We start from the raw sequence: 26,158 nt of genomic DNA on the forward strand, positions 1-26,158 counted from the left end.
TTATCTACTCAACATCAATGAAACGGGCTGCATAGTAATAAAAAATGACCACGAGTATTGTAAATGCCCGAGGGCACTGGAACGTACCAACTCGAAAAGGGTGGGGGTGCAAGTGGTGAATAAAACTTCGCCCCTTGTGTGTTGACATATTAAAGACTTTTAGTGTTGCTGGATAATAATTATAACTTTACGAGAACACTGCACAACAACCCGGTGTCCCCGTGTCCGCATTAGTTTGGTAGCCGGTTACCTTGTTGCTCGTCTCTCCCCCCGCTGACTTGAACTGCATGTGTACGCGGATATTGTTACAATCAATGCTGAAGGCAGAAGCTCAGCTCTCAGCTGCTTGCAGTCTTGCTTGGTCCTACGCTGAGGACGCTGAACTGGCGGCTGCAACTGCGATAAACTTTTTCTTTTTCGCTTTCCGTTTGTTGAAGATGACCTAACCTCGAAAGAGCCTCTGCTAGCCAGGTAGTAGCACGCTAGTTAAATTGTATGCATTGAACGTCTTTTTCTTTGTTTCTTTCACTGCTCTGAAGTTTACTCTGTTCTTGCTGGGTTTCCCCATATAACTTGTTAGGTTACTTTAAGGACACGTACTTTAAGAAAACATAAATGGCTTTTTGTGGGATGAATTTCTTAAAAGAGTATAAACCTTTTTTGTTCATATAAAAATAAAAAATAACAATGTGGCGTGTTAAACTCTTTTTGGGTGACTGCAACTTAATTGTTCTGCACTCAGTTCCTATGGAGCTTCTAAATAAATATATGTATATAAAATAATCTACATGACCGACCTGGTGCTGCTATAAATGTCCCCGCATAATAACCCGTTTTGAGATTTAGGGGCTTCACGCAGGCAGCAAGCTCCTTGAGGCTGCAAACTCCCCCTTCATCTGTCAGGCAATGCAGTGAATCTGAGACTGCTGTAAACTACACAGTACCTGTAGGTGGAGAGGCAGTGTGGTTGCTTTGCAGCATTGACACACAGTTCCTCACCACAACCCATGAGATGATGTTAAGAGAAGCTTTAGTGCTTTGAGTCATAAGGCTTGGCTGCACAAGTCGCACCAATCTCCACTGCACATTTAGGTTTTTGTTCTCTTTTCAGAGAGGAATCTGAAATTACTAAATCTTGTGCTTTTTTTTTTTCCCTGAGCATCAGAGTAGGTACTTTTTTTAGGTTGAGGAGCCCGAAACTATTGGCCACTTTATTCTTCCTCAATTTCAATTCTGTTTTATCAGCTAATATATAAGGCTGAATCCTTGAAGTTCAACCAAAATGTACACTGTTCTTATGACTACGTGACAGAGATGAATGCATTATAAACTAAGACTATGATGTTATGCATATATGAAACTGAAACCTACATGATAAGAACTGATAAGATGCTGATAAGAACAATTATAATTTAGGTTTGTTATCCGCTGGCATAGCTATGAGGCCTCTGTTTTGTTTTAGGCTCAAACTGTAAACGAGGACTCTGAATATAGGGCACAGTGGCAGCAGAGCACTAAACTGCTTATTTGTCATCTTTGTTTCCTTTGTGGGTTAGGAAGTGTTGGCGCTTATGTTTTGGTGCTTATGTTTTGCCCTTTCCGATTCTAACCACAGCTGGCTGAGCTTTGTGGACACCATCAACACAATACCCTGAAGAACTGGTTTGGTATGAGGGTACATTAATTGGAAATATCTGGGAATTTTCACAGGGACACAGAAGCAAGAGGTCATCCTTGACTGGCTAGGTTGGTTGGTAAACTAAACGTTAATGGACGCATATTTGCAGAAAATGAAATGTCTTCGCAATTGCAAAGGTTAGCTGATGTTCAGATTGGAAGTGAAGCAGAGTGCTTGGGCAGATTTAATCACCTGTCAACTCTAGTGACTATTGGCATGCTGATAGAGGTGTTTCACAAATGCGGGTTTGACTTCGATGTAACCTGTTCTGAGTACTTCTTATCTACTTTTCCAGGTTGGGGAAGATTTTGATCACTACAAAATGCCTTGATTTCCAAAATAAACAATTGCTGGAATCTTTCAGCTTGGTGTGAACAAGTTTGTGAATCTGCAAATGTGCTGTTTGCTCTTGCGAATTATTATGTCTGACTAGGAGCAGGGTGGACAGCAGGGTGGAAGTGATCTGTCCTGGTGCCAGAGGTCCGCAAAGGTCCAGAAAACAAAAGCAATCTGTTGTCTTCTATATGTTACTTTGGCTGTTTTATTTAACTTCTAACACGTTTGGAAATGTTGCTACTGGCTAAGCAGGCATATTGAAACAAGTCAATCCATAGGACTTTTTCCAAAAAAGTGAAAACACTCCTCGCGTTGCGAAGGAAGCAGTTTACACATTTTCATCACAGTTCCTGGCGATCGCTTTTTGTACTTAGTGTACTGCAATTGCGCTCAACAACAGCTCTGGTATTGTTCATCTGTAGGCTTGTTTTGGACATACTAGAAACATAATATATGGAGGCAATTAAGGGCGGTGGGTTTTTAAAGGGGATTGCTCTGCACTCCAGTGTGTGCTTAAGACGCACACATTTGCAAGGTCTTTGTGTTGCAGAAAAAAGGCCCTATTAGAACTCTATTCTGTCAGTGGGCAGCTGTGTGCCTGTGTGCTGAGCAAGCCACTGGCCCATTCTCCGTCTGTGTGAACAACTCTCACTCAGTCCACACGCTGACGCACATGCTGCCACTTTCACCCCTCTCTGTCCTTTGCTTTTTGCCTTTTTTGCATTTATTAATCATGCTATTTCTCCTGTTTTTGACTGTTATTTGTCTTTCTGTTCCACTACTGCTCCACTGTTGCTCTCTTTCCCTCCCTTGTTCCCTGACCCAAGGCATTATGCAAACCTACCAGAAAAGGATTGTTAGCCATGGCTGTCTCTGCCACCATAGTACTCTTTATTCATTTCAGAAGCTTCCCTTTCTTCTCTGTGACCTGCAGTCATAATTGCTGTGGCTTCAGACACATTTAAACTCACCCCACCTCCCCATTTAGTCTTAAAGAAGTTAAAAACAAATACCTCGGTTATTTGACTCTGTCAATGTATTTGTTTCATTGTCAATATTCCTTGTTTTGTTTATTCCTTCCTCATTAACATGATGGATTTGTAAGTCTGGCGTCAAATCGCCCACAGAGCCACAGACCAGCAGCTGAAAAGAAAAGAAAAGAGGCATTCTCACATACACCAGAGAAGCACTCCCCCAACCCCCCAAGACAGGCACCAGACTCTACTTAAAGATGAAAAGCATTCTGGGATGCAATAGAAATGCTCCAATGAACACTCTGCTCTAGTCTTTATGTGGCGATAGTGAGGAATTATTTAAAAAAGGGAAAGAAAGGATGCCCACACCGTGTTTGACTCTCAAATAAGTATGTCTTTATTTATTTTAGTCGTTTGCATATGTTGTGTGCATGTGCATAACCTGTATTCTTCTGGAAAACCCCAAATCCCAGGTGAGCCAATATTTTCTCTTGTGTTGCCTTGTGTCATCATAACACCACACTTATGAATGGCAGCGGTTGGCATTCTTCTGTTTATTTTCCTCGACTGCTTTGGATTGGCTTTTCCTTACAATAAGAGCCAAAGCATAACTCCAGTCTCATTCGTGCCGTTCTTTACCGTAGATCCAGCCTGATGAAGGAATCTCCCAAATGAGTTCTTTATTTATTTAATAAAAAAACAGACAGAGAGAACTGAAAGCTTCTGTTAGTGTACAGACAGCCTTATCTGATGTATTTTTAGAACCTGTTTTCCACAGTTGTGACAAAATCTAAGCATCTAACTTCCTCTTTCAAGTATTAGGACTCTAATCAATAATGACAATCATTTTTTGATATATACTAATGTGACACTTAATGTGTTACATCCTTTCACAAGCAGGGTTGTCTGGTCACACTGGCTTCTCATGACTAGCCTTGCACTAACATTATTATTGATTGGTAATCTAAAGTCATACTCTCGCCCCCCCCGGAGTTGTACAGCATGTTGGTTCTCAGTATTTGGGATGGACTCTGTTTTACATACTTGTTTTACATGCACCTGCATGTCATTACACAGAAGCTCAACAAGTAGCTTGCTGTGTAACATATTAGATTACTTGAATCAGATGAGCTTATTAACTGCCAAATAACAAACGGTATTATTAAGATGTTGTAAATGGAGATGTAACTGAAGTATTACATTGAGAGTCTTAAGTCAGAGACTGATTGGAATTCTACTGTGTATTACTATGCAAAGAAAGCTCCTGGTCCAACTAGGAAATGTAAAAGCTTTGTCTATGGACATTATCTTGACCTTTACACAGTAGCAGTTTACTTTATTCCAGCACCAATTTGATTTGCTTTCGTTTTTCAACAAAGATGAGTTCAAACAGCGCAGCTCACAATTTGAATGTGAAATGGCTTGTTTAAATTATTCCCAGTCATCACTGTTGAAACTAACAGATGTGTTTTAAATCGATAATATGTCTTCTTCCTATTCAGTGCTGCTTAACATAGGACTCATGAGTCCAACATTTACTGTATGTGGTTATTTCAATGAAAAAAAACTTAAAATGACACGTCTTCAGTGGGATTTTCAAATATCTGTTTTACATTCCTGGTACACATTATGCTGAGCAGTCAGAGGGTCCATATGGTGAGCTGAGCCCCCTCATGAATGAATGAATGGGCTGATGGAATGCTGCTCATAGTTTTTGTTCTGAAATTCTCCCACCGATACTCACTAAAAACTCACCCACATCTCCAAAAAATGTATGTAATAGAGCAGCAGAAAGTAATTGATTAATTACTCAGTGCTGCCAACATATTTTAGAAACTATCGGTGGAACTTGGCTTCAACAGGGCCGCATGGCTAAACGGCCTCCATCTCTCATGATGGTATGTGCAGCACTGTTTTGCATGGCGGCTTCATACACAAAGTCAGTGTAATTGTTGTTTTGTAGAGCCCTTCTGCTTAGACTCCTCTTGCATATAACAGCAGACCTACTGTATATCTTTATGTTAATAAGCATGAGTATGCGAAAGCTTATGGCTAATTAACATACCATTACATATGAATATTATAAAAGTTTATTTTTCAACCTTGATGTACACAGTTTGGCATTTACACAAATGCCTTTTGTGCTCATTTGGACTGCACACTTCACCACAAAGCTTTTCTAACTTACCACTAGTGCCGTATTTAATGTCAGTGAGGAAGCAATTCCTCCTGCTTCTCCAGTCACTGCTGTCACGAAATCATCTTCATTTGTTTGATTTGACACCATTGTGCTTCACATAACAACAGAAGCGCTTTTAACCTCATATCGGCTGCAGCACCATGGGCCACTGGCTCTATACAACACTTTCATGGACTACTTACATGCTGACGACACTATATAGAAATCAACTGGTTTTAAGAAAATGTATTTGTAAATTATGAGCTCTATCATTTTAGTGATTACAGTATACATGATAATATTATGTGTTAGACTGAAGATGACTGCTGCTCTGCCAGAAGCATGCGATCTCTCTTTTTCTAATAAGCATGGTTGTTAGAATTTGGTTAGCATTGCTAAACTATGATACAGTAGCCACATCTCTCTGACAGTTTTTCAGATTGACTTTGAGTCATTGATGACTTATGCTTTGACTACTGTTAAAAATCTCGTGTAATAGCACTAGTCAAAGACTGTTCATTTTCAAGCGTGTTGAATTTTTGGATTTGTATTCTTTTCATTAGACAATGTGGAGTTTGGATTGGAAGGGGGGGTGTATGTGTCTAGTAATTTAGTAATTTGTTGTTTTTTTTCTCATTCAAACTAGAGTTATTATATTGATCTTTAAAAATCTACTATATAGGGTACTTATTAGGTCATTGGTACTGACAGTAAGTATAACATCACTTGTTTATACAGCATAGGAATGGCCCCTCCTATTGAGCTAAGCAATTGCTTGGGATTGCTAGCAGAACTGGAGCCTCTGGTGTATGTAATGTACCCTTACATGTCACAGTGCTTCACCTTAGTAAACTGGCCTTGCTCAATAGTCCAGTTTCCTATGACAAACAGATTTACTGATAAAGACTGATGAGCTGTCCAGACATTATTATTCACTAGATGGGTGACATCTGCCTTTTTCACATCACCAGTTGTCATTGTTGTCTTCTGTTGTGTGCTTGGCTGCTATGGCTACCTATTAAATCCTAGAAACAGTGTACTACCTAGCAACTGTTTTGTGTCTAAAGTCAGAGTGAAACTACCCCAGGAAGTATCAGAGATTCATTTTTGTGGGAAAAAAACCCAAAACAAAAACTTTGACAATTTTACCTAACATATAGTAGATAACCTATCCGCTCTCAGGCTGTAAATCTATGATTAAATAAATGTTAATGTGAAATGATGGTAGAATATGTGTATGTGAAGTTAACTCGTTGCCACAATGCTCTGTGGATATCACTTGGGGCTTTCTCCTTTCATGTATTTAGTAATGAAGTCAGTATGTTCCACACCCAATTCAGCAGTGGCATGTCATGTGACCACAAGGGAAGTAGAACTCCTGCAGTGCAAAGGGAAGTGTGCTTGCTTGTGTGAATTATGTTAGTGTCTTCATGCCAACATAGTTGAGATAAGAAGACCAGTATTAACTGGACTTGCAAGTTAATTCTAAAGAAAGCTTTGGGGTTCATGTTTACTGCTCTTATTTCTATTGTAGATCTGTTGTTAAGAGTAACAGCAACTTAAATTGGAGCTTCAAGGCTGTATTCATGCAGAGATTAATGGTCACTGTCATGAGAGAAGCATTCAGGGTAATCTCCAAAAAACTTGACTACCGGTACTTAAAATACATAAAGTTTCACTGAATAAGCTTTTCAGTGTTTATGTACCTTTGAAGGAGTAGACGGTACTAGGGTGATAGCCAAAAGATTCAATGGTATGTCTTGACCTCCCAGACCATTTTTACAACCTCGACCACATTATCCAAGAGAGGGGTCGCTGTGTGTTCACCCTGAATTAACAATGGACATCTTAGGCTTTCACAAAAGAAAGCCTCCTTTATTCTTTTTAAGGCTTTCATTTAGTTTCTCATGGACATCTGAACTATTTAAAACAGGTGTCAGCGTCTAGCCTTTTCTGACATTTAGTGCCAATTTGATTAAGGAAAACTGTGACAGTAATTTAATTTAATCTTATCAAAACAAGAATATGATCTGCCGAGGCTTTCCAGCCATGCCATATTTTGAATATTTGGGCTTCAACATTTCATTAGTGCCAATTGAACTGGTTTCCTCCAAGTACAGCAACTGATCAAAGTCCTGACACCAGACGCACTCCACACAAGTATGCAGCAACCAGAGCCAATTAGTGATGGACACCAAACACCCCGTTACAGAACTTTAGGGGGGGCGCAAATAGGGTTCTATTTATCTGCCTGTACAAATCACAGCCTGGGCAAAGAGCCACATTATCTTAGCTGCTCTTTCTTGTGCCCTCCTGAGTCACTAACTATTGTGAGCCAAGAGCTGCTTTCTGCATCCCAGCATACACAAATCAGTTCTTGAAGTACCAGTGGATTTGAACCCACTTATGGTCAAAGTTTTGTTAGTTCGATAAGTTACGACTCAGCAAATATCATATATATTTGAGATTTATTGGGAAAGATTTCCTTTATTTGAATCAAATAGGGCTGAGATGGGATCTGACAAAACAATTGATGAACCTCAGTCATTTTATCCTTGACAGGCAAAGCAGTATCACAAGTTGATCTATAGCAGGGGTGGGCAACTCCAGGCCTCGAGGGCCGGTGTCCTGCAGGTTTTAGATATCACCCTGGGTCAACAAACCTGAATCAAATGATTAGTTCATTACCAGGCCTCTGGAGAATTATAAGACATGTTGAAGAGGTAATTTAGCCATTTGAATCAGCTGTGTTGGATCAAGGACACATCTAAAGCTTGCAGGACACTGGCCCTCGAGGCCTGGAGTTGCCCACCCCTGATCTATAGCAAGTGGAAGTCTTTGACTAAATCAGTCGGTGCTTTGTGTAGTGTTCACTGTTTTGTACTGTTGAGCTATAAAAAAAAAGTAATTAGTATACTAAAAGTATTAAGTTAAAAAAAAGCACCTGTCCCATCACATTCATCATAATATGAGACTCTAATGAAGGGAGAAGTAGCTCTTCCAGTTTCAGTTTTACGCCTCATTTAGTATCCACAATGTCTTCCCTGGTATCTTAACTGTAAAGGATGAGACAAATCGTCATTTAAGTCACTTGCTTTGTTTGATGATCAGCCTGACTTATGATAACAAAAACGACATTTTTCTGTGTGGGACATGCAGCTGAGTTTGTGAGATTTTGTCTGGCTTTATGAAACATATTTAACTTAAAGCTTAGTAAAATTGATAGTGTAATGTCAGGCTGTTTGATCATAAATCATAATCACAGCTATTTAACAATTGTTCAGTTACTGTGGAAACACAAATTTACTGAGCAGTAGATTTCCTCAACAGTGCATTTCCTTCCTCAGGGGTGGGGTACAACCCTCACTATCACAAATCACTCAGCCCACAGTACAGGTTCCACTACCCTGCAGTATTGTCACAACTAGGCAGGCTTTTGAGGTGTTCATTTATGGCCCCACAGATTTTATCTTTGCACCATGAGGCAAGCACATGAGTGAAACAGGTCCGTCTGTGGCCCTTTAAGATTGCTTTCACAACGACATATTATCCGTAGGATAAAACCAACTTCTCTTAAGATGGTATTTTTCAGATGATCCAACCTTACCTGTCATTTCACCAGTGCTTGGTGAACAATGCTTTTGTTTTCAGGGAGGCAAGACAGGAAAAAGGTTGATGTTGTGCTGGATATATAAAAACACAGTAATGATTGTTTTTATAATCTTTGAAGACCAAAGTTGTAAAAATGATATTTAATTCTTCTCTCAGTGGTGTGTAACAGGGACTCATCAAACCTCAGATGAACTGATAATTTCCTGGGTTTTTGTTAGGACTGACATCTAGTCAAACAAAAAGGCTTTTCAAACAGTGTGATGTAGCCAGCAAGGACTCTTGTTTTGAAGAGCAAAAGTCTGATCAGATCTGAAAATGGCTCTGCACAAGTGCTCTACACAGCCCATTAAGCTCTGGTTTCCCCATCATGAGAAGTCGGTTCATTAAATAAGCATGGCTCCAGGCTTGAATTCACACTCGGTCTGCCCTCTCCCATGACCCTGCTTGCCAGTCACTACACACACAAGTGCAGGTTAGCATAAGCAGACATGCATGTACAGAAACACATGCACAGCTAGCTCTTGTTCTCAGTGTGGAGATGCTGTTTCAGCCTTGATCGGACAAGTCACGCTTCCTACCTGGATCAGTCAAACGGCACAATATAACAACCTTTACACACAGCCGTCACGCTCCTCGACCCTTATTCTGATTAACACACACATACACACACACACACTGCAATACATTGCCCCACCCATTACTCAGAGTCACTTCTAATCAGTAGAGTAATCTGCAAAACTGATTATGAAGAACATACTCTTTACTTTTTACTCCCACTAACAGTACCACCTTCTCTTGCCTGTGGAGGCCCGGTTGTGCTCCACCGACTCTCTGAAATGAATGCAGATAATGGGAGTCATATGCCGGCTTTTGGTTTCAGGCAGGCCTACATGAAACATTTATTTACTTAGTCTTTATGTAGTCATGGGGCTGGAAACAAGAAAAGGGACAGAGATGACATTGTTAAGTCAGAAGACATGACTAGACTGGTTTAAAAAAACAAAACACTTTTTATCGATCCATGTTGTTGTTGTTTTTGTTTTGTTTTTTTTCCTCTGCAGAAGTCAGTTTTTTTTCAGTGGTGCACACTTCTCCCTAAAGCATCTTGTGTAAGTGCAACAACCCTTACTTAACACAAAACCACATGTTTCATGGGCAGGATAGCATAGTAGGCCTGGAAGATCCATTAGCCTCATGTGTTGCTCCGGAGTCAAAAGCTGTCATTAGCCAGCAGTTGATTGGGGATCTGAACTATGCTGGTACTCTCTAATTGGATACTGTCAGTGTGTTTGGTGGTTGGTAAATGACGGAGTCCAAAGTCACTGCAGCTACTTTTATTAAAGAAAGCATAACTGAACTTGCCCATCCTCCGCCATAGTCATTCACATGCATTGAAAAACATCAGAAAGGCTGAGTTGAGCAGATGTGACAAGGCATGTTTGTCCCCAAAAAAAAAAAAGATATAGACCATCTGCCATACATATAAAGCTTTTAACGGTTGTGTTTACCGAAGCAGCTTCTGTCTGGGCTTTGCTATGTGTGGGTGCAGGCAGTCTTTGAGTTAACCGCAGCTCCATATATGCTTCTTTTCTGTTCGTGGTTTCTAGCCACATCTGTAGTCATGTGACGTGAGTAATGTATTTTCCTGAATTAGCTAAAGCTAGCCTTCTGTTACAACATGTTTAGATTCCCCTGTGTTCAGGGTAATATTGCTGACAGGCCAAATGTTCTGTTATCCACAGGGATGAGGAAGCAGTTTAACATATATCAGCACATTTTCTTTTAAAGCTAGTAGGTTGATAGGTGTGTGTATGTAGTGTGTGGATCTATATCGATGACTGAAGTTGCTGTACGTTTTCGGATTTTAAATGCTGAATGGAAAAACTTAAGGTGTGCATATAGCAAACATGTATCGCATTCAACCGTGCCCCTTTCAATCACTGTTATGGGTATGTTAGTTAAAGCAGTGAGGAATGTAGATATTGAAGTGATTTATCTGTGAATGACAGTTATCACCTCACAGATTGATTAAAAAGGCAACCTGTTTGTATTTGTGAGAAACCTTTCTCTCAAGACACGTTTTAAGACAAAAATGCACATGCCATGCTTTTTGTGTTTGTGAAAAATCTTAATGAGAATGGCACAGAACAAGTTAAAGCAGCCACAATTGGGGTTAAGAAGCCAGATTTGGCACACTATTGATTGTTATGGCTATGCTTAAACCTGAGCTTTATTTAGGCCCTGCTTCTTGCCCATGTCTTGTAGCCAGAAACATCCTTTGCACTTTAATTAAATTAGTAATGTTTTTATTTCCCTTTTTTTCCATGAATACAGAGATTGGCTGACATTTGAGAGACCTACCTCCACCACCTTCACAAGTACTGCTCTTCAAATGGGAAATCTTCCTCTGCTTTTTGCCCAAATGCACTGTCTGCCCTCTGCTCTCGTATAAGATGGCTGCCTGTGGCCTTTTTCTGCACCTGAACAGACTGGAGCAGAGCTACTTGCTACCATGGTGATTGTTTTCTCACAAACACTGGAAAAGAAGAAGGCTGCCAATGATGTAACGTCCAAGAGCATCGAGCGACGGCTGGTGAGAGAAACTTTACGTTTTGACTTTAACACAAGGCAAGCTTGTAGGTAGTGTACCCACAAGCATGTTAGACCACGATAAGTTGTTCACTAAAGGATTTTAGATGTCTTTAACTGTCATTAATATGATAGATACATTTTCACTTTTGAGGTTCTCTTACTCAGATGAGACGTTCAGTGTGAGCTTTATAATTGTCCCTTGAAGACAAAGAGTTCTAGGATGTGTTAGCCTAGAACAAGAAGGAACCAGTTCCCTAATAAAATAAAGGGAACTGGTTCAAAATCATTCCAAAATGTCAATGCATGGTGGATCAGTGGTTATAGCTATTGGCTCACAACAAGAGGGTTTCTTCAGGAGCTTTTTCCTACTAGTGGAAAAAAATGGTTGTTTAATGTTGCCTGTGCCAAGACAGTCTTGCAAAAGACATTCTAAATGTCAAGAGTTTCACTTCCTGAGACCGGTTAACAATCCCCTGCTAATCACTGGTTGCTTGGGAAAAATGTGTATTCTCCAGCCAGTTGGCAAGTGGTTGCAGGAGGTTGCTTGCTGTCAGTTGGTGAAATTGGTTGCAAAGAAGAATGCTGCACTGAAAACCTCCTCCCAGATTGTTGCAGCCGCCCCCCCCCCGTAGCACTCACCAACTACTCTGAGCGGTAGTGAAATGGTGAAAAGTGTGATGCAAAATGGTGATATTTGCTTTCAGTATAAAAGCTGTGCCTTTTGAAATTTGTTAGTTTGAGCGGTAAGGCTCAACTTTTATTTTACAGGCTGCAGCACTTTTTAACTCACCACCAAGCAGCAGTGAAAATGTAGAGTGTTTGCACTTTACATCAGAACTACAGGTGACTGTGGCAATATTCAAGCAAGCAAGTTTTTGGTACAGCATACTCTTTGCGACTGATTACACTCAACAAAGGTCAGTGGCCTCCAGCGAGCCAGTCAGGAGAATAAACGTTATTCTTTAGTGAATGATCTGTGTGACTAAAACTTTTAAAAAAGCAACGTATGGAACAAAAAAGAGCTTTTTTTAAAATTTCAGTCAAAATGTTATTTTTGGTGTGTCACCCCTGAGAATTATTTCACTTTTTGTTTTTTTTAACCAGCACCTAGGTTTCACTTCTCAAAGTAAAATAGGGGTTATTTACATTTTATTTTTATCTCACTACTCCATTCAGACAAGCACGGGAGAGTAGTTTTCACTTTCCCGCTTTTATCATGCTGCTTATATGCAGTTTTTAATCTACAAAATCTCAACACTCCTTCAAGCGCTTGGATGGTGAAGGATCACAAACATTTCTTGACACGTTTAACATCAATATGATTTGTTCTGAAACGTCCAGGAATTATTTTCTTGGGCCCAACAAGTCTTAAATGTTTTTCTTTTGTTAAACCTCAGAGACTGATGTAAGTCTTATATAAAATGCTGTAAATGTAATCGCATGCATAATTAAAAAAAAAAAAAAATCAAAAAGGCTTATGGACAGAGGTTTTTCACTGCTACCTTTGCACTCATCAGCTGCTCACGTTAAAGCCCTGGGGGTTTAGTGTACCAATTCTGTCATTTGATCGTCTCCTATGGCACAATAGCCTTTATTTTGAGTTCTAGGCTTGGTATCTTAGAAAACTTTTTTTTTGTTTTGTTTTGTTATAATAACCTCAAGACGAGTCACTGCAGTGAAATGTGGCATTTTCTTTTTTGTTCTGTGTGCAGATAGCCAACACCCTCTTGTAAGAAATTAACTATGGGATGGATGGGTGTCTGATTAAAAGATAAGTGGGTGTAGGCAAAACTGTTTTATACTCCCCTAATAGCCTTTGTACCTTAAACCCAAGAAATAAAACAGGTGCGTTACAAAATTTAGCTAAACGTTCTTTTGTATTGTAAAATCATTGTCCAGCTGTCCTTGAAGGTATTTCATGCACCTTGCAGTGAGTTAAAGGATAATCTTTAGGAAGTAGTTTCCAGCTCTGACAAAAGTGAAAGTGTAAAACCAGTCCAAAAGAGTGTAATTCACCCACTGGATAATGGACTACACTCTTGAATCCTTGAGTTTTAAGTAGCAACAATAGCAGCGATGGTGTGTTAAGCTGCTTGTGCTAGCTAGCTAGCTTGGGTAGGTGTAACTGTAATTTACTATGATGTCAAAGGACTTGAGACTTAACTAGCTTTAACATTAGAAACTATTTAAATGCGCAAGTCTTACAAAAATGTATTAAAATTTATATACAAGCGTAAATTATTATGAAGCGTAAATTAGTGCAGTTTTTTGTTTAGTAAGCTTGTTGGGAAACACCCTACATATTCAGCAAGAATGGAGCAAATTAGCATTCATTTGGAGTCTTTATTCATGGAGTCTAATGTTCACTCTTTTGTGCACTGCTTATTCTCCGCCTCCTCTTCAGAAATGTATCTAATTCTTTAGTCACCCGCTAGTTGCTGAGTATGAGCTAGTTGTTGCTGTGAACCAAAACGGTAAACTCGCAGACCATAAAAAGTAAACAGTAAGCTTAAAGTAAGTAACCATTTGCATTGGCTTTGGTTGACGCAGATCTTTGGCTATTTCACACTGGTCGTTTGGCAGCAGCGTGTAAATAATCCTGACCTCAAAATGAAGACAAATCAGTCTTCTCATTTGATTTGAGGGCTGAACTTTTGTTCCTTGGCTTTTGTTCTTGACTTTTGCTTTATGTTCGCCTGTGCCCTCAACAGTGTGAGGTCCCCACCATGAGCAGAGGGACCACCCTCCTCTCCCGTGGAACCGTAGGTGAGTTATCTTCATTATCACTCGTTATGTCTTTCTGTTTGTCTTTCCCCCTTTGCTCCTGCTTCCATTTATTAAACGCCATCCCTCTGTGCTCTGCATTTAACATCTGGAAAAAAGCAGTGGCTGATTATTTGTTAAAAAACATTTCACAACTGATATAACACAAGTAATTGTCGCCTTTAATTCCCCAATAAGTTGAAGTATCAAAATCAGCGATTGCAGTTGTCTTGTTGTTTATCTCCTGCCACACTCGATCACTCACTTCTCCCTTTTCCATCTGTCACTCATCCCCCACTCATGATCAGAGTGCACCTGCCTCCACACAACGTTGCACAGCACTCTCATGGGAGTGAACTGTAATTGAATATTCTGCTGCCTATGTCAACAATTTCCCTTTAGCTGTGTTTGTGTAATTATCCTCTGTGTTAAAAGAAATACTACTGTCAATACAAGGCCAGCTATCTCCCACTGCCCTCTTTTCTTTCTTCCTTTTTTTCCCCCCCTCTTTCTTTTGGGTAAAGATTTTTCCACTGTTAATCCTGACATTAAAATTGGCTAGCGTGTTTTGTTAGTTCAACCACTTTGTCTTTTGCTTTCAAATGGTGGCCTTTTGAAGTTCATCCCTTTCTCCTTTTGTCCAGTTGTTTTCCTAACATTCCTGTCAGGTCGTCACTGTAGCCCCCGTACATTGTTTGTCCAGCCAAAACAATGATTTCCGTCCAGTAGTCTGGGAGAGAGCGTGCCAGAATTGGAGGCAAGCATCCAAAAGGATGGTTTTTGGATCAGCAAGGGGCTCTTTTTGACAAAAGCTTCAATAGAGTCGAACTTAGCCACACTTTACTGTAGGTGTATTATCCTCCACAAAACTCTTTTGTCCCGATGGTGAGACAGCTGGAAATTCATACTGCTTTGACGCATATCCTACTAACCACTTGACTAATGGGAGTGACTGCCCAACTGTTTCACTGGCTGATTCTTGTCATAATGTGCAGTTCATGTTTTTGGAATCAACGTTCGTGCATGTCCAAGTTTTAAATAGTCAGGAATGTTACTGCTGGAAACTTAAAAAAATGGCCAACATAGCAGTCAGTGGAGTGAGCTGGTTCAAGCTGAGGAAGAGAATTTATTGTAATCTGGGTTTTTTTGTGTGTTTTTTGTTTTGTTTGTGTGTGTGTGTTGGTGTTTTAAACCACAGTATTATTTATTTATTTGCATATTTAACTCTAAAAGTAATGGAGGCAGAAATGTGTTTCTCATGCTCGGAAACAGTAATGTGCCAGTAAGAACTCACAGCTGAGGTTTCACTGCATGTCCTGCAGCTGTTTATGTGAAAAACAAGCAGACAGACAGTGATCTTGTTGAGACCTACTCGGCATGTAGTGTGTTATACTGAGCATTGTGACTTTTTGGGGGGTGGGCAGCCAACTTTTTAAGACTTTTAAAACATTTCCATCTTTGAATGCACAGATTTTATTTTATTTTTTTCCAGAAAATGACTTTTTTGACTATTTTTTTTTCTTTCAACATTATTGGGAATTTTCAGTCCAGCTTTCATTACAGTTACTGAGGAGCAGCACTGGTTTGAACTGTTCAACTGGTAGTTTTATTTCCTCTAGGCATAACCTTGTCAATCATGTTAAGACAAACAACCTCCCACCCCTTTTTTGTAATTCTCCAAAGCTCATGATTTCTTTTTTTGTGTTGTTGTTGTTGTTGTTTCTACTTAGCTGTTTCTTTCTTCTTAGTGTAATAGCTCACCATTGCAGTAAGCAGACAATAATCTCCCTTTATTCTTCCAAACAGTTTGTTCTTACACCAACCAATCCTCTTTGCCTTAAGCTTATTTCTGCTTGTGTGTTTCTTTGTGTCTTTGTTGTTAAGTACTAAATTATCCTTCCAGATATTGCTGCTAGAATTCATCATGCTCTAGTTAACAAATGCAGTTTTTGCTTAATATTGCTTGCCGCACAGATAAAGATGTGTCAGAAGGGCTGCTGTTGAGGTCAATTAGTGTGAGGCTTTTATGTTTTCCCTATTACAGAGGCAGATAGATGGTTGGATATGGGGCGAAGCTGTGCCATCCAGCAGAGAGCTCCATGCCAGTCTGGTACTCCTCTATGGGATGTGACGCCTGATCACAACAGCCACTGTGCCAAGGAACCAGGCAGCACCACAGCAATCACCAGCCTGATAAGAGATCTGAGTCTCTGCAACAGCACTCACGCCGTATCCGCCACTGCACACTACACCACTACGGCTACCAGCCAAACTCCTACGGCACCCCCGAGCAAACGTCAGTGTCGCTCTCTGTCACTCTCTGAAGAATTCACTGGCTTCCGCTCATCTTGGAGGCCCCAAGGGTCCCGAGTATGGACAACGGTTGAGAAACGAAGGTGCCACAGTGGAGGGAGTGTCAGAGGTGGGGGAAGCCATTTTCCCACCATGCAGCGTAGCTCCAGCTTTAGTTTGCCCTCACACTCCAGCATCACTTTTGATGGAATCCAGGACCTGCCATTCTTCAACCAGCCGCTGCCTCTCCACCCTCAATTCACTGCCTCTCCAGTCTCCCCTACCTCTCTTGCCACACATCATCACCACTCCCAAAATCACGTCTTCCTCAGGCCTCTCTCACTTTCCCATGAGCAGATCAGCCTGCCAGAACACCAGAGGGAAGAGGCATCGGAGACCAGCTCTTCAGACTCCACCCCAGAGCTGGGGAGACGAGCTAGCCAGAGAACCAGGGGAAAGGGGTGTTTGTCTCGGAGCAGGTCTCAGCCCTGTGTGCTAAATGAGAAAAAGGTCGGCATGAAGCGCAGGAGACCAGAAGATGCTCAGGAGCAGCGGCCCTCCCTGGACCTGACAAAGATGACTCAGGTTAGCTGGAAATGTTGAACATATGTTGACCTGCACAGACAAGCACTTACATATTCATTGATTTGAATGCATTCAATTGGAATTTGACTAATTTCAGAGTTTAATATTACATGTGTTTGCTGATTGCACACAAATGAGTATCAGCTTATTTCTAATCTTGCTTTAATGCTGGAAAATGCGCTCTGTTGCATTCACTTTAATCCTGAACCAGATGCACTTACAACACAGACAAATGCTTTTTTGTTCTTAGACTAAAGGGAAGTTCAAGACATCTTCAAACAAAACTAAGTCTGTCTCTTTCTCTCAGAGTTTGATCAGGGAGTGGATTAAATTAAACTGTATTAAGTTTTCTGCGTCGTCAGTCCGAGGCTTCGAGGCTAAGTGATCTCAGGCTTTCCTCCCTCTAGCTTAGGGAGCGGTGCTTACTAAGAAAGCATTCCTCATGTTCAGTCACGCTGCCTTGAACCACTCTCTAGCAAGGCCCTCTCGGGTTTATAATTTCATTAACTCTGTTGGGTAAACAAGTCCATCCAAAGGTTGGACTTCTCACCATTTATTTGCTTCCTCTCTGCAACTCCTACCCAATATTTCTACCTGTCAGAAAAAGCGGCAGTGAATTATGCGTATATTTGGATGCACAGAGCTCTGGATGGATTTCCCAATGTCAAGAGTTTTTGTTCTTTTGTAAGGTCAGAGGAAACAGTGCAACAGCCAAACCCAAAATAGATCCAGAGAAGTATTTTAATGACATGAACTCTTTTGATATTTGGCAGAGCTTTGTTTCTTCTTTTTTTCTAGTGCCCTGAAAGATCTTGATCTGATTCTTGTATCACATTCAGCTCATTATTTATGTGAATGCTCTGGGAATTTTACACATTGTCCTATTTACCCATCCTTTCCTGATCACTTAAGTCATTTGATACTCAAAAATCATCCTTCACAGTACCTTGTTTCAGGAAAATATTGTAATTTTCCTGTCTCTTACTAGAAAGTTATCATCAGTTCATCCATATACCCCCCTTTTCCTTTCTGGAAATAATATTAGTTCCCAGCCAGTCATACTTAGGACCTAGCCAGGGTTGGATTAACAAGGCATGGGTAATGGAGCCTAGCAAACATGTTTCCCCTTGTATTGCCAGCTTCTAAGAGGGGAAAAATTAGGCATGCAACATATAAAGAATGAATCCACAAACACACACATGGAGCCAGTTTTACATTAACTCGACTAGGGCTGTTCGATATAACGATATATATCGGATGACGATATAGAAACGTCTATCGTTTCATTTTACGCTATAGTTTGTTTCGTGGTGTCGCAAAATAAACTGTTTACAGCAATATTTTTTTCAGCGTTTTGATGGTCACTGTAGTGGCTCTATTCATTTCCTAAAGTTCTCTCTTTCTCTTATATTTAATATAACCACACTACGGACGGACAAGCGCCTGTTTTTATGCGTTGTCGTTAGCGTGTCTGCTTGTTTATTTTCCGCATAAACATATTTTTCACAATAAAGCTCAAGATCCTGTTGAGACTTTTCAAAATAAACGGAATCACGTGAAATAGTATGCAGAGTATTGACGGGTGAGAAGCAAAAAAAGAACCGTCAGGTGCTAAAAAATAGATTGGACTCAAACGTTAGAACAGGCTTTTCCCTGCAGCACGCTGTGTAATAAATACTCATAAAGAAAACTGCAGCCGTTACAACTTATGTCTAAAAATATATATTTTCACGCATCAGTTAAAAACTCGACTCCAGGTACACGACGCCCAGCTGGAATCACTTCACGCAAGTCGAGCTTCCAGAGATTCACAGAATTTAAAGAAAATGTTAAATTTTTGTGATTTTATATCGTTATCGGGCGATAGATGTCTTATATTGGGATATGAGATTTTGGTCATATCGCACAGCCCTAAACTCGACTTGCCATTAGTCATTGCCATTACTCTGCCAGTTACAGATTATTGTCAGCAAATGATCTATTCTCAAAGGTTAGCGGGTCAAAAAATGTTTTCACTTTTTTCGGGGGTTTGAGTCGAGTTGCATGAGTGCATGTTGATGAAAGGAGTCCGGTCGTACAGGTTAGATGGGTCATTTCAGATCTACTGTAACCATGTTTAAATTCTCATCCTCATGCACACCTCGGGAAAGTTACCAGTAAAGCATTGCATACAACAAAGATAGTATGATTAATACGTGCTCCCTTGCTTCATTTTCTTTTCCTGTTACTGAGACTTGATGTCAATAACTAAACCAGGTCAAGTGTGGCCAGGAACTTAAACAAGCAGCGTTGTAATATCTCAATCTAAATTTAATAAACCAAAAGCACAAAGAAGATACCGCTGGAGATTGACATTGTTGTTACCAAAAGTGGTTGACCTTTGTGAGAGCCTAGGGAAAGAAAAAGATCCCAGCTGGCAGACTGTCTGGAAAAGGAAGTGTTAATGTGGAAAACTAGGGCTGGTTACAACCTGTGTCTGATCTACAGAGGATAGAACATGCAAAGTACTGCCAGGGTTGGGAATATAATAGATTTCACCAACTCTGATTGGAAATCAGTTATTTAATGTGATCTTTCTTCTGATGTTATATATTTGAGCATCACAAGACTTCTTAACTGGCCTCTGTGTCATTGAAGTGGCAGTTTTTTGTTTTTTTTCCCTGGTTACGCACACACAATTCCTCCCACTCTTTCTCAAGAACTGGGTGAGCCTAATGACAACATTATTACTTTTCATACCTACGTAAACAGTAGATTTTTTTTTTTTTCACTGTAGGTGTGTTTTGAGTAATGCTGTCTAACATTGATTAAAAGAATAGCAAACATGTTGTAGATGGGGCAGGAAACTGTGACATTTGTCTGAACTGCAGTGGATACAGACAGGTGTTGTTTGATTCATTTTCTATGGAACGTGCGCCAGAGACTCGCCGAGTGAAGGATCATGGTGGTCAACAAGCCCTCAGTGTGAGTTAGTGGAACATGGTGTAATTTGGCCTTTAGATTCCTCGACCACGTCAATGAAGGCGGGTGTGAATTCTGGGGATGCATGTCATGCTAATAAGCTATAACTTGACTACCGTGGGGATTTACATGCAGCCACCCCCAAAATTCCTTGAATGTCCTCCCAGTCAGCCATGTAGATAAGTTATCTCTGCCTGCCCTTCCACCTTGGCCTGTCATTGTTGTCTTTTTTGGGGGATTGTTTTTTTGTTTGTTGTTTTTTAATGGACTGGCTATTGGGCATAGCAAACTCCATGTCCTTCACTGAATGATTGTTGACACTTCTTGCACAGTGAATTTGAGGAAGCTGTGTGCTTAAGTCCAGCCTGGTCAGTTAACTTCAGCTGGGCTTGTGTGTGTGTGTGTGTGTGTGTGTGTGTGTGTGTGTGTGTGTGTGTGTGTGTGTGTGTGTGTGTGTGTGTGTGTGCGCGCACAAACTTGTATCCCTCCCTATTAATATTTTCTTTCTCCTGGCCCAAGTTCAAGCTGCTCTGGTCTTCCCCTCCTTCTTCCATCACACACACTTCATTCCTTGGATGGCAGACATGATGATCATAACTGAGCCCTGCATGCTTGTGGGAACACCTAGGTAGGCGTCTTGAGGTGCAGCTCTCACCGGGTATAATGACATGTTGTGACTTGTCATAAATGTGCATTGTAGAGCATCGCCGAACATTAGTCTGTAGTCACACATTATTATCGCCTACACTTTTTCAACATCTGACAGCCCAACACTTTAGTCTTTTATCATCATTTTACCTCTGGGCATTTGCATGAATAAGCCAGGCATTCTGTCTGCAGAGGAGTAAAATAGTAGATGAATACACACACCAAAACAAAGACTGTGTGCGTGAATGTCTGTTATAGTCTCCTGTCTTTGCTTGCACCTCCTTGTCCTCTCTTTTGCTTCACAGTTGTTTGTCGCTGGAGGCCTGATTGCATGTCATCCTCAGACCAGTGTGTCTCTGAATGTTTATGTGACCTAATTTCGGCACAGAGCTAAACCAAAGAAACACTATCGACTCGTATACTAATAATCTGAAGTTGCACAGTGAATGCAATGTAAAGTACCTGCACCTCCCAGTAGTGTACTATATGTGTGATTGTGGTTGTAGTTTGGTTCACAACAGGGCCTTTGCATAGCATTTAGCTCGGTGATTTTAGTTGTTTACCCAAATCATCAGGAGGGTATTTGCCTAACCTCCTGGCATGTGCTTGTGCTTCTTCGACAGCAGCTGCCTTTTGAACCCATGCTCTAAATAACATCCTTACAGTCCAAGCCATTGTTGTGTAGATCACGGTATAAAATAATCTACACTCTCTATGAAAACACCACTTAGCTCTAAAATATGTGTTCTTATAGGTTTTACCAAGGGTTAAACGTAAAAACAAAAAAGGTATAAACCAATCCAGTGGATCTCATGTCTTGTTCACTTTTTCTATTCAACATTCAAACATGACTTGCTGGAAGGCATGCGTGGCTGTGGTAGACCTGATGTGTCAGATATAACTGAAAACCATGCTCTCATTTCCCTTAATGTGTATGGCAGCATTGATGAAGTTGTATGGTTAAAACATGGTACTGCTTGGGACTATGCTGAGTTTTGCAGAGGCATGTATACAGTGCTGTGCAAAAGTCTTGAGCCACCTTTCATTTCTCTATATTTTCTTAAGAAAATGTAAAAAAAAAAAAATTCTTTTTTTGTTTGCTTGGGGGTTTTTTTAACATGTGAAAACATACAAAGAAGTGTACCTTTATTCTTCAAAAAAGCTTGAACTCACTTGGGGCGATCGTGGCTCAAGAGTTGGGAGTTCGCCTTGTAATCGGAAGGTTGCCGATTCGAGCCCCGGCTTGGACAGTCTCGGTCGTTGTGTCCTTGGGCAAGACACTTCACCCGTTGCCTACTGGTGGTGTTCAGAGGGCCTGGTGGCGCCAGTGTCCGGCAGCCTCGCCTCTGTCAGTGCGCCCCAGGGTGGCTGTGGCTACAATGTAGCTTGCCATCACCAGTGTGTGAATGTGTGTGTGAATGTGGATGACTGGATATGTAAAGCGCTTTGGGGTCCTTAGGGACTAGTAAAGCGCTATATAAATACAGGCCATTTACCATTTAGGCAAGCTTTCTTGGAATGTATTTAAGTATACTTCAGGAAAATGTCTCCTGGCATCGTGAAGGACATTCAAAGCTCTTCTTTGGATTTTGACTGTCTTTTGTTTTGTTCTGGGCTCTGGGGAATGTCTAAAAATACAATGTAAAATCGATTGTTTCCTAAGTTATCTATTACATGTAGGCATAACATAGGTTCATCCTATGTAGTAGGAGCCTTTTTTTTATGCTTGAGTGATTTATAGGTCAATGTTAAGTGGCTTAAGAAGTACCAAGAAATGAGTGAAAATGCAGCCAGTGTCTAAAGAAAAACTTTAAAAAGGCTGGCCCAAGACTTTTGCACAGTACTGCACATGTTGTAGCTGGAGCTGGAATGTAGGGTGCTCTTGGTCAAATTATCAGTGATAGAGAAGTCATTTGAGTGAAACAGAGTAATACACGTCAATGATTGAGCTGCATTATTGACTGGTATTTCTACTTTTGAGTATTACAGAAATTTATATCATCATGGGAATACTAATTATCCTTTTAAATTATCTGTTTAGATGACACTGTTGTTTTCTTTGTCCTTATTTATTAATTTCTTTACTAAAATAACATGATATTGCCTACCCTGTCAGTCCAAAGTTTTTGACTATAAGATTAACAGGCCCAATAATTCCTCTTTTGTATTTCTGCTTCTGGTCAATGTGCATTTTATTTTACAGAACAGATGTCCCAGACCCATGCTATTTAAATGCACTTGCCAAATCAGCAAGAACTGAAAACTGAAAGGAGCACATCACCAAGACTCCAGAAGTTCACTTTATTAGTCATAGTCTTTAAAATCTGCTGCATAGTATTTTCTGTGGATTAGGACGAGATGTGTAGAGTTTAAAATCTTTCAAACTCATGCTTCAGTTTTTGTTGTAGTTTTATTTTACACTTTTTTCCAGTAGCTTTGTTTGTGCTTGATTAATCATTTTTGACTAAAAGTAGAAATCTGCTCTTATATTCTTTTAAAAATTTTATTGTGGTTCTCCAACCTTAAATGAAGTGTGTTTCTAAATAGGACATTTGAGGATAATAACTTTAAAGTGGTTTTCGTCTGTGTATGGTTAGATTCCTGGTAATGGCAGTGGGTAATATGAGATATGACAGGTCCAGGGTAGCGAGCCCATGTGTGTGGTAATAGTGATTTGTGTGTGTACATGGGTGTTTTTCATCTGGCAAAGCTGGGTACACAGCAGAAATTTAACCCTGCTCCCCCAGCCTACCACCACACCCACCCAAATCCCAGTCAGGCTCAGTAGATTTTATAGAAAGCATATTGTATAGAGACAGCCTCTCCACCTCCTTTCTCTCTTGCTTTCGTCTCCTCCTCTGCTGTGATAATTAGTAGTGGGGTAATACCAGGGGTTGAACGGAGAGAGCAAGAGCTCTGAAATCCCCTTTTCCACTCCAGTGGGGTAACTACAGCAAAGGCTTCCCACTCCTCACATGATCACCTCAAGCGCTTTCAGTTGAAGCATGGTGTGTTTGAGGTACTTGCATGTAAAGTTAATCCTGAAAAGTGAGCTAACCTTAAACTTAGCCAGCCTCACCCTATGTTATAGTTTTCTCTTGGACGGGGAAACGGCAAGCCTGCTAAAATGAGATTTGAGAAAGGGTGTCTCCAAGCTCATTGTAAAAGGAAAGGCAATGTCTCAACACATGCTAGGGAACATTAGAGGTGTCTGTCATGAAAGCCTGGGCTTTATAGAGAAAACCTCATCTCTATTCACCTCCATGCCTCCAACATCTGCTGCTGAGGGCACTCCAGAGATCATTAACCCCTTCACTGTGCTGCACGGCTGCCTTTCTTTGTTGCAGAGAGGAATTCAGGGTGGAAAGAGAGCATGAAAGCAAACCAGGAGCCTTTGTGAATTGAGTCTCTTTAAGGTCAAGTTTTGAGAGCAAAAACGCAGGCAATTGTTCACATCCAGATTGTCCCTGGCACTCCCTAGTGTGAGCTACAAAACATCATAACAACTGTGAACAACAATGACTGACATAAGAAATGTCTTTTACCATACAGGGTTGGGTTAGGTATGTGTTTCAAAGTGGTTTCCAGTGATAAATAAGCCTAGAGCACAGTTTGACACGAGATACATTTAGTGGTTTGGTGCTCATTTCAGTGTTTTGCTCAAACAAACCAGAGGGTTAGCGTTCTGTGTATACTCTTCAATGCCTTGTGCGTGTACTGGTGTTTTTGCATGTTTACATGTTCACATGCCATCAGTGAAAGGGAAAGCCGGCTTTTAAGATGCCCAACTGAAACCCATTCTCAAACTGACATTCTGGGAAACTCTGAGCTCCCTGACATAGTCTTTGACTTCTGTAGCTCTTCATCAGAAAGAGGCCATGATGTGAACGTGTGCAAAAATGTCCAGACTAACATGGTCTTTTCTTTTTCTTTCTTGTTTTTTCAGACTTTACAAAGCTTAAGCTGCCCTGGATTTTCATCTAGCGACAACTGCCAGTCAGTCTTGTCCCCGCCCACCTTGGACTTAATCGACCAACCGGATTCAGACTTCACAGGCGTGTCTGAGCTGGGACTAGAGTCATGGCAGGAAGTGATAGGAGATGACGAGGAAGCAGATTCATCTTACGAGGATAGCGACTCCGCTTGTAGTGTGGACTCACGGCCTGGGTCTCCTGTAGGCATCGAAGATGGTAAACGCACCCTCTGGAAGGGTGACTGTGGGACACAGAGGGACATTTTTCAGCTTGGGGGAGAGCTGGATCTTGAACAGATCGAAAGAAACTAAACTTTGCATCGACGATTTTAAGACTGTGTCTGGACTGTTATAGAGAAATGACTATTAAGATAAATATGAGGAAAAATAATAGCTAATTTTGTAAGGGAAAGGCTTTGAAAAGACAAGGATGGTGATACATATGATGAAGCATTGCATATGTTGCTAATGGCTGGCTTCTTTAATGACACCTTTGCCTTGAACATTCTTACTGTTTGTTTAAAAAGCAGTAACCTTAGTTTGTTTTGTGTTGGTTTTTTTGTTTTGTTGTTTGGGTTTTTTTTGGGGGGGGGGGGTTTGGATCAGATATTCAGCTTAACTCAGGAGTGGGAAATTGAGGGTTTGTCTTAAATAAGTGTCTCAGCCCCCCGCTGTCTTTTAACCTGATGACCTTTCCAAAGTCAGCTAACCTTAAGTTTGTAGTACTGTAGCAGTAGCTGGGCTCTCTTATATTTAGCTCAAATTTGTTTTTCCAGAGAAAGTGGAGGGCATCAACAATGGGGTGACACAGAAAGAGGCAAAGACAGACTTACCCTTGGCCTTCCTCTTCATCTTTTGTGCACACGTGAAAATCTGATTTTTTTTTTTTTGCTGAATGTAGGCTCAATAAGCTTTATGTGGAGTTCAGAAAATGTAAAGTGCCTTCTTCTGGATGCTTGCTGTCTCAGTTCTCTTCAAGAAACTTGCCTCAATCGAAGCCACCTTTTCTGACCCAAATAGACAAATTGTATTTTTTGAATTAAACACTGAATCTCAAATTGTCAGTTCTAACATCAGTGTATATTTTTCTAAGTAACAGTTTTTGTTTTTTTAATGAGCTGTTTGTGCAGGATTAAGAATATAAGGTCTTTGTTCTATAAGAATGAATATGAAATAAACGTACATCCTGCACTCACTTGTCTGGTTTAATTTGAGTTTGTAATTTTGTAATGATTGCTCAGTGGTAATCAAGATTTCTGTAAAAGATAGCTTTCACCCAGACAGATCAAAAGTCTGAACACGCTGCAAAGTTTCCAGATAATCTTTAGAAGCCATACCCACACGCAGTCGTTTCCTGCATAACATTTCAGAGCCATTTCATTGAAGCTCACTCAGCTTGTATTGTTTTGAATACCCGCAGGTACATAACATGATTATGCACCAAATCGTTTCTCTGTAAAAAATTTTCTCTGTACAGTGGCTACCTAGGCTATTGAAGAATACAGCAAGTCGGGTTTAAAAACAAAACAAAGAAAATTATATTGGTTGTGTGCAGTTCCCAGACA

The 26,158-nt window shown here is 40.5% G+C and overlaps 1 protein-coding gene across 1 annotated transcript; it reads left to right on the forward strand.

Moving 5' to 3' along the window:
• Positions 1–310: 310 nt before the first annotated feature.
• Positions 311–25,788, forward strand: LOC113035011 (protein FAM53B-like). Its single transcript, XM_026190242.1, has 5 exons — positions 311–471; positions 11,114–11,372; positions 14,083–14,137; positions 16,179–17,011; positions 24,567–25,788. Exons 2-5 carry the CDS (start codon positions 11,292–11,294, stop codon positions 24,903–24,905), a joined length of 1,308 nt encoding a protein of 435 aa, XP_026046027.1. The 5' UTR covers positions 311–471; positions 11,114–11,291; the 3' UTR covers positions 24,906–25,788.
• Positions 25,789–26,158: the final 370 nt, after the last annotated feature.

Source organism: Astatotilapia calliptera, chromosome 13 (assembly GCF_900246225.1).
Source record: "Astatotilapia calliptera chromosome 13, fAstCal1.2, whole genome shotgun sequence".
NCBI lineage: Eukaryota > Metazoa > Chordata > Actinopteri > Cichliformes > Cichlidae > Astatotilapia > Astatotilapia calliptera.

What these genes read in the sequence shown, in the direction of transcription:
- LOC113035011 (XM_026190242.1), top strand. Translation starts at nt 11,292, where the DNA reads ATGGTGATTGTTTTCTCACAAACACTGGAAAAGAAGAAGGCTGCCAAT. An exon ending in AGAGCATCGAGCGACGGCTG is followed by an intron (nt 11,373 to 14,082) that starts GTGAGAGAAACT and finishes TGCCCTCAACAG; the next exon opens with TGTGAGGTCCCCACCATGAG. An exon ending in ACCTGACAAAGATGACTCAG is followed by an intron (nt 17,012 to 24,566) that starts GTTAGCTGGAAA and finishes TTGTTTTTTCAG; the next exon opens with ACTTTACAAAGCTTAAGCTG.